The sequence below is a fragment of the Acanthisitta chloris genome, unplaced genomic scaffold (assembly GCF_000695815.1).
Source record: "Acanthisitta chloris isolate BGI_N310 unplaced genomic scaffold, ASM69581v1 scaffold30280, whole genome shotgun sequence".
Lineage (NCBI taxonomy): Eukaryota > Metazoa > Chordata > Aves > Passeriformes > Acanthisittidae > Acanthisitta > Acanthisitta chloris.
The window spans coordinates 1-8966 of NW_008650404.1; the positions used below are offsets into that span (position 1 = coordinate 1).

Sequence of the window (8966 nt, forward strand, 5' to 3'; positions counted from 1 at the left end):
TCCAACCCTGTTGTTTCTATGATTCTAAGGTTCTATGATTCTATATCATCTAATTACAATCCTCCATACTTCTGGTGTGTTCTTAAAGCACGGTGAGCTTTGTAAGGAAACTTGTGGGAGTTACTGACTACCTTGGCAATAAAAGAGTAGACTTGGCTTCCATCAATTGTGGATTTTTCTCTTCTTTAATATGTACAGGAAACTCTGTGTTTGAAGTTATGCCTTTAAAAATGTTGCATCTGATGAGTCAGCTAAACTTGCCCTTTACGTGCTTCTGGTAATTGCAATTTTACTTCCCCATTTCACACAGTTTTCTCTTTCAGTTTTCACTCGCGGCTTGAGCTGCTGTCTGGGGAAAATGTAACAACAAACGCAGAAAGTCTTTTTCTTCACAAAATTTATTGTGATGATAACTGGCAGTGCTGCAGTAGGATTAATTAAGATTGCAGAGAATTTGACAAAATAACCGAACCTTCCCTGAAGACGTGACCGGGGATGACTGTGCTGAGTTTTGTTCCTCTTTCCCCAAACTGAAATTTTATGCCATCTGATACTGAGCAAGAAAAAGTAACTATGTTGGGACTTATTTTTTTCGTATTATTCACCCCTGGAGCCAGTGAGTTTATTTGTACATCATCAGATCTTGAAATGTCATATACTTTTTGTGGTAAGTAAATACCAGCTAATTCTTTTTTTAAGGTTGCACAATAATTACTGTAGTCTGAGGAAATGTGGAATTTCTTTCAAATTTGTTTCTTTGATGAATATAGAAAAATAGAAAGAGTTCAGCTGAAGTCTATTTCTGTTTATAATTGCCCTATTATAAGAATTATACTTCATAGGCATAAATATTACCACAGTGCTGGTTCCAGCAGCAAAGAGAGGAGAGTTTTATTTTCAAGCAAAGCAGGCATGTTTTGATTCAAGAAATATTAGAAAATGATGGATCTCAACGTTTCACGAGTACTCCATTGTATAAATTATCCATGTTGAGTTAACCAATATATTACAATGAAAAGCGTGTAGTATGTGGGAGGGAATGTGATATTCTGGCAGGCTGAGGTGTCAGTCAGGCTCTGGGACAGCATAGTGTGTCTCTTCTTGCCATGTCTGTGTCATGGGCCAATATTTTGTGTATTTTAAAAATGTTAGGTGGGTCACTCACAGAGCAAATCTACTCAAAGGTTCATTTACATTATCCTGGAAAATATGCTGGCACATTGCAAACATTTTTAGCTGTTGTCAGCAAGTTTATATAGGTTCCATGGTTAGCATAAGTAGGGATATTTTTGGCAGAGGACCATGCTGGCTTAATGCTAATAAGAAGTTTGTATATCTTCAAAAGAGAAATAAAGGTACTTTTGCCTGGGGTTATTTATGTGCAAAATATCATCAACCAAAAGATTGAGTTTTCTTGTTACTTAAAGAAATATTATTATGGTTTTGCCCTCTAAGCATATAAATAATTAATAATATAATTTAACATACATATTTAGTATTTACTACATATACTTGTACTAGAAAATATTATAGTATATACCTTACATTAAATAAATTATAAAATTGGTATGTTTATTGTATGTACATAGGTATATTTTTATTATTCTCCTGGAGAAGCCTATTCACACTATCAATATGAAATGCTTTTTCTTCCTGTAGATTCTACAGCTCATGTTTTCATGTTTAATGTGACACCTTGCAACATCATGAACAAAACCCCCTGGAAGGCTGCTCTTACCTGGATTCCAAGTGAGTCTCTGTTTACTAGACACCTATATTCTGGAGACCGAGAAAATCAAATATACGCGAAAAGCTGACGCTTCATCCTAAATGCCAAATGATTTAGGAAATTGTGATTGAAAGTGGAATAGATAAACTATAGTGATGGACAGAAACAAAGATTTATGGAAATAAGTGTGTTTGAGTTTTACTGGAGGGAGCAGTTACCAGAGCCCTGCACACAAACTGGCACTGTAGATGCAAATCTGAGACAGTTTAGATGTATGTGAATTTGTCTGGAAGAAGCAGACAACGTCTGCAGCACACAAGCTCTTCTAGCCTGAAGAAGATTCAAGTCTTTTTAAGGAGAGAGAATATCATGAGGCAATGCAAGTATGGTAGGACTTCTATAGAGCATAAGCATGTTGCAGAAGCTGGAAATGGTACTGGATTGTGTGTGCAAACCCAACTGTAATCTTTAAACCCAGCTTTAAACTGGCAAGCTAAGGTAATTATGAAATGACTGTATCATAAACTTCATCTTCTGAATAAAAACTCCAGAGCTGGACTAGGTTTCCTTCCCTAGAAAGATATCTTTATGATGGCTACCAGCATTCAGGACAGTTTGTTTGCAACACCTGCTTAAAACTGAAGTCTGTTTAGGTTCTCTGTGGAGCTGAGTGAACTCTGTTACCTTTGCTGAAGAAATTAAACAGATTTTGAAATTGTTCTCTCAAATATTTTTTAATACTGATGTTTTTTGTTGAAAACTGATATTTTGTATTTTTTTTCTGGAACTAACTGTTTTCAAGATACATATTTTTGTTAGTTTTGGGGGGAATCTTTAGAAAATGCTGTATTTAAGAGAAAACTAATTTTTATCTAAGTAGCATGTCTGCATATAGATTTTTTTCTCCCCACCAGCTACCATTTTCTTACTTGCAATGTTTTAATTAGGAAGTGACATCACCTTCTTGAAGACTGTCTTCCAAGTGTGGTACGACAGTGCCAAAGCACTTCACTGGAAAAGGGTCCTCTGCAGCGGAGCCGACGACAAATACGCAGTGTGTGGAGCCCTGAAAGGAGGTCAGTGTAGAAAATATATGAGGTGATCAACCCAGACAAACAGATTTTTCTCTCCACAATCTAGACCTTGCTTGGCAGGCAGCAGCCTTCAGAGCAGGCAGTTCTCCAGTGCCAGAACTCCATTAAAATAGAAAATCTCCAAATTCTATGTTTGAACATCCTTGTGCTGCAGTTTCCATCTCCATAAATTAGGATTACTAATATCCATCATCTGATTATGACACTTCCATCTCTAAAATGACATGGAAAGATTACATTTGATTGGGCTGTACAGAAAACTTGAGAGGCACTATGGGCACTACTAATATCCAGAACACAGTCTATTTAGATTAGTGTCTGGCTGGGTTTTTTAAGAGATTCTCCACAGCCAGGTCTAATGCCTTTTTTTTTATTAGAGGATTCAATCCTCTTGTAGGAGATAACCAGCATTAACCAGACATGGGTTCAGATCCAGAGTATTCAGACAGGATGTCAGACTAAAGGCCAAAAAGACCTGTAAGGAGAACAAAATGTGCAGTCTATGTTTTCCTTTCTTTAAAAATCAGTATCAGCTCTCTTTGGTTGTCATTGAGCTGAACTACTATTACAAGTGAAATTTTTGGAGTTATCACAGCAGGATGTGTCTGGAGGAGATGTTGCAGGAGCACTGTGGTTAATTTCTGTTTCCTAATGTGGTTTCAACAAATAGACAGAGGTCTGGGAGAAGAAACAGGTGAGGGCTTTGTCAGTGGAAGAGTAAAATGTCATTGGCAACTGCTGCAGAGAGATATGTCATACTGCTTTGAAGTTGTTTAGGCAGTCTGATTGATGGCTTTATGGTTAAGTAACCACTTGTATTGTAATTATCTCTGTTTTACAGAAACACTTGTATCAGCATTTGACATTAAAGGTTTCAGATCAGAGTTTCCAAAGGTACTTTTCAATATTTTATATAAAGAAATAGCAATAGTAAAATAACATACTTACATGTATATATTTTCTGAAAAGAGGTTTTCACCCAAGCTGTGGAAAACAACAGAGGAAATGTCAGAAAACTTGCTCATGATTCAAGCGATGAATCTAAAATGGTAGCATTTTTGAAAGGCTAGATGTCTTCAGGTTATTATTCCTGTATTATTCCTCCTTTATTTTACAAAACAAAAGACCAAATATATCAGTTAATATCACCTTAATAATTCTATTTTGCTTGGTAAATTACTGTGTTTCTTTTTACCTGTAAAAAAGTAAAAACAGTGCTCCAGCATTAAACAGGAGCAACACCAGTCCTCAGGTTAACCCACTCATCCAACACCTGTCTCATCAGCTGCCTCAGCCTTTCCAGGAATCTTATCATCCCTATTAATCCCCATAAATGTCACTAAGGAGCTCCTACTGGTACAAAATCTCCAGCCTTCCCTTAACTCAAAGCTCATGGGCCTTTAACCATGTTGTACTCCATGCAGCCAAGCAGCTCTTCTAGTGGTAGTGGACAGGAACATCCTCTGCCTCCTCTAGAGATGAGGTGCTTATGGAAGACCTGACACTTCCCAATGGATCTCTGCCAGACCAGGGACTGCTGTTCCTGAGTTCCCCAATCATGAAAACAAAGTTGAGCACTATTTTTTTATTATGTCCTCATATATCTGACTATACCCATAATAACAGTCCCTGGTGGGAATCTGTCTTTTTCAGTCCTAACAGTAATCACCAGCAGCTACTTAGATCAGAGCAGGCAACACCATACACTAATTTTCTGCCTTTTTTCCTTGCTTGTTTTAGGGCAACTATACTGTTGTTGTACAAGGATTCTCTGATGATTATGAGAAAAATATGATCATATGCTTGAATTTCACCATGATAGTAAAGCAAGATGTTTTCTGAGTGCAACAGTTTTCAAGTAATTCCAGAACATTCTGTGAACAACTGGAATCCAAGCTGCGAAGTAATAAGCTCACTAAATTTCCTGAGGTAGAATACATCATGTACTGTCTGGACAGCTACATGATGTATCGTCTTACCCATTTACAGCACTGCTGTAATTAGATGCTCAGCCAATGTGCACAAAATCTCTGGGAATCAGGCATTCTGATTAATCCACAGAATAACCCTGACTGGATGTCAGGCTGAGGACTGCATTTTGGTGCTGTGCCTTGAGTTATGATAAAGTCAAGTCCTTCAGACCAAGCTAAACTAATCAAGAAGTTCTGAAGTTTTGAAGTGCACAAATCAGAAGCTCATCAGTACTGAATTTAAAGTAACACAGCATCTGAATTTGGGAACCCTGCTGTGAGTTTTTGTTTGGGTTTGTGTTTTTTTTTTCTTTTAACAATAAAGCTTGTTTGTACAATGAATTTGAGAAATGGGTTTTTCTTCTGCTGTTATTTGTGGATTATCTTTGGATGCTTCCTAGAGTTCTGCTCTGTTTATACCAAGCTGAAACAGGAGTAATGATTCATTATGTGATACTAGCTGATGTGATTAACATCCAATGTGAAACATATTTCCAGTTACATCAATAAGGTACAGCTGAATTTAGCCATCCAGAGCTGTAACTGCAACCCCATAGAGTGTTTTTAGCTCTTTCTCAGAGTCTGAGGGGCAAAGGCTACACAAGCTGTTTCCTTCACAAGCAGGATGATGGTCATTGCCTAACAGGTTGATCTATTCCTCACGTATCAAAAGCATGTCTAAAGCTTTTGTTGTGGCTTCTGTTCCTTGGGCAGCCTGACATCAAGTATCCACCCTTGCCCTCTCTGCTGTGCCTCCACACCCAAGCCCTGTGGTAAGACTTTGCTGGAGTATGAGATTTGGTCCTTAGGAAGAGTGCTGTCCTCATTTCATCCTCAGCCCCCAGCCAGTGGTTGCTTAGTGACTTTACCCCAACTAACAGGGCATTGTTGAAGTTGCACTTTGTGCTGGCGACTAGTTTGTGCTGTGTCTAGCAGCAGATTGCTTCCAAATGCCTGAAAAAAATTAAAAGCCAGAACAAATCAACCCTCTTTCAGGCTGCTAAATACCAAGCATGATAATTAGCAGAAGTGAAGCTTGTAATCTCACTTTGCACATAAAGAAAGCTGTTTTTCAAATTTATTATCAGAAAACTCAACAAAAAATCCCCACACCCACGTATGTAGAGAATCCATTTAAAACTTTTCATGTGTAGCTAGTTTGGCTAAATGAAACAAAATAATCAAGAGTCAATAAAAATGAAAGTAGAATGGCATCACAGCTGGAGACAGGAAGCCATGATTACATCTAAGTGGTGACTGCACAGCATCTGTCCTTGCATTCAGTCCACAGATCATTCCAGGAGCAGTCCATGATGGGCTATTGTAGCAGCTTCTCCTTATGATTGAGCTAATTTACTAGAGTTGTGATCAATTTCTTCTTAATCTGAAATATCAATCAAAAAGAAGCCAGAGAGCATGGTAATCAATACCTACTTTTCTTCTTCTGTTTATTAATATTATTTCTTCTTCTGTTCTTATTTTAAATAGTACTACTGGCCTAGGGAACAGTCGTACCTTATGATGTCCCTGTGTACGCATTTCACTGAGCCCAGCAACCACCAGATAAAGGCTCAAAACTGTTTTTAGTCACAAAGTGTTCTGGGGTGTTAGAAGAAATGTTTTGTCTATTAAGCATCAAGTACCACAGGTAAGAGAGACTAACAGGTGCTGGAGATCAAAGACATTCATGTGTTCTATTTTTCATCAGTAGACATTTTAATGCCTTAGGGATGTTACATAAAATTTACAGTATATGTAAAGGTGTAAATAGAATTTCTGTCTCTAAATAGAGACATTTACAGATAAACATATGTATTCATTATCATGCATTGCAGATTTTACAGTGTAGATCTTCAGCTGAAGGCTTGTGATTGTATATGTCAGGAGACAGGACTGCAAGGCAGAGCACAGGAGCCACACTTACAGGGCAACGACCTTTCAAAAGCCCCAAATATCCTCCTGTGTATGACCAAAATATCCACTGGTGGCTGCTGCACCACATTCCCTGTGGACAAGAGGAGAGAGATTTTGAGAAGTGTAAGGTCATGCAAACAGCTTACCCTGAAATCCCCATGGTACTGCAGGGTAAAGGGCACAGCTTTGCTCTGCGTGTCTGGTTCCTGGGACAGAAGGCTTTCCTTCCTTCCTTCTGCTGTTGTCCAGAGTTGACAAGAGTTATCACTTAATTTTTATTCCTGTCCAAACTTTCCTGAGCCCATACTCAGAACTCTACAGCAAAGAGAAGTCTACTTAGGATAAGGTGAGTTACTAGGACTCTGTAAAGACTAATCTGAATGTTTCTCTTTTCTTCACTTTATTGGGTCAATAAGCTTTGATTCATCTTTTGCTTCTTCATTTCCTGGCTCTGTCCAGAGTTGTAAAGGTGTGAATGCTGTGAAGTAAAACACTGACTAAGTATTTCTTTCTTAAAACATTCAGTGAAACCTACATGTTCTGAGATCCCTGTATTTTGCCAGGAGTTCCAGTGAGCTGTGCAAAACCCCCTCTCATGCAAACCAAAGTGAATCAAGGAAGGCCCTATGTTTGGAATGCTTATCTGAAACTAATATCTAAAGCCTTCATAAATATCTTTTTCTCTCCCTCATTACTGTTGTTTTTAAGTGCTTGTCAGGATTTGCTGCAGATGGGAAAATAGCTTTTCTTCACCCCCTCACCCTCTGTCGCCAAATACGTAATTATCAGAAGAAGCAGTTCCTGTACAATATGGTTTCCAAAATGAGTGCACACTTTTGAAACTGTGTTATTACAATTTCATATGATAAAAGCAGTAAAGCATACATAATTTCAAACGAGAGAAGCCCTGCTGACCACAGTAACATGTACATTTGCTGGCTGTGCATCTATCATTTCAGACAGATGAGCAAAGAAAATTCCTTGTAATTCAAGTATTACAATAGCATATCTTGTGTCCAGGGATGCACTGGAAGGCATAAGCAATCCTTCAGTCACCAGCTAGCTTGGCTGGCAGAAAGCACTGAACAAATAGGCTGCATGGTGCCTGCAGCAAGAAGGAGTTGGACTTGATGCAGGAGATGTGTCCTGATCTGTGTTACAGGCATCAAAAGCGAAACATAGCAGCATTAATCCGTTTTGCACAACTTTTTTCTTGGTGCAAAATGCTAGTAATTGCCTTGGAAGGGTCTATGTAGCACATTATGCTAAATGACTTCAGCTGTCTCATTCTGCCTGTGTGTCCCTGCCAGCGCAAGTGAGTTCAGGGGCAGCAGATGGGGTAGTGACATTTCTAATGGGAAGAGACAGGGAGGGAGGGAGGGAAGGGAGGGAAGCTCCTGCCTGCAGATCTGAGGGGAGAGAGGACAGGAGAAAGGAAATTTGGAAACTCTCCTTGCTGGTGACAGAAATTATTGGAAAAATAATTTGGAAATCCTGGAAATCCTGGGAAATAGTCAGTGTGCACATGTGCTTGTCTTGTGGATCCCAGGCATCCTTGTAGATCCCTTGCTACATGGCTGCTGTAGATAGGTATGTCCATAACCTCTTTTCTTCAAGGTATGTTTTACGACTAGCAAAGAGCGAACTTATTTATATGTACATAACCCACATATATTTCATATATCTTCATCTATGTACACGTATGTGCATTTGGCCAGGTTTTTTATAATAGCTTCCCAAAGCTGTCTGCAAAAGAAAACCCCTTTTTTTCCCCCTTGGGCTTTAGCCTAAACCCACTGCCTTAGCTACAAGTGTTGTGTTTTTAAACTGAAACTTCTTTCTAACATAATTTCTTATTGATAGAAGTAAGAAAGCAAGATTTGAATAGCAAGCCTGGCTCGGTGCTCACAGGAGGGAACGTTCACTCACTCTCTGTGTTAAGGTCTCTGCCCATTTCCCCGTGCTGTGCAAAGCCTTTGAGTACTACAGAGTAGATGATTTTTATTTCTTAAATTGTAGCTTCTGCTAACTGTGCACATCCTCTGTGTGTTTTGGTCTCTGAGAGGTTTGGCATCTCTCCTGGAGAAGTACCTCCATACAGATTATTAGTTTGGTTTAATTCTTATATACATTCTGTTCAGTCCCATTCCAGTGAGACTTTTCACTGTATAACCCATAATTTTTGTATTTTTAATAGGGCAGTGTAGTTTAACACTTTCAGTAATACAGATTAAAAATCCCAACCACACAACCCCTACA

General features: G+C 38.7%; 1 protein-coding gene across 1 annotated transcript; it reads left to right on the forward strand.

Moving 5' to 3' along the window:
* Positions 1-573: 573 nt before the first annotated feature.
* On the forward strand, positions 574-4665 carry LY96 (lymphocyte antigen 96). The gene is made up of 5 exons (XM_009084997.1): positions 574-667; positions 1660-1749; positions 2677-2805; positions 3665-3717; positions 4564-4665. The coding sequence occupies exons 1-5, from the start codon at positions 574-576 to the stop codon at positions 4663-4665; spliced, it is 468 nt and encodes a 155-aa protein (XP_009083245.1).
* Positions 4666-8966: the final 4301 nt, after the last annotated feature.

What these genes read in the sequence shown, in the direction of transcription:
- LY96 (XM_009084997.1), top strand. Translation starts at nt 574, where the DNA reads ATGTTGGGACTTATTTTTTTCGTATTATTCACCCCTGGAGCCAGTGAG. An exon ending in TGCTCTTACCTGGATTCCAA is followed by an intron (nt 1,750 to 2,676) that starts GTGAGTCTCTGT and finishes TGTTTTAATTAG; the next exon opens with GAAGTGACATCACCTTCTTG. An exon ending in GTGTGGAGCCCTGAAAGGAG is followed by an intron (nt 2,806 to 3,664) that starts GTCAGTGTAGAA and finishes TCTGTTTTACAG; the next exon opens with AAACACTTGTATCAGCATTT.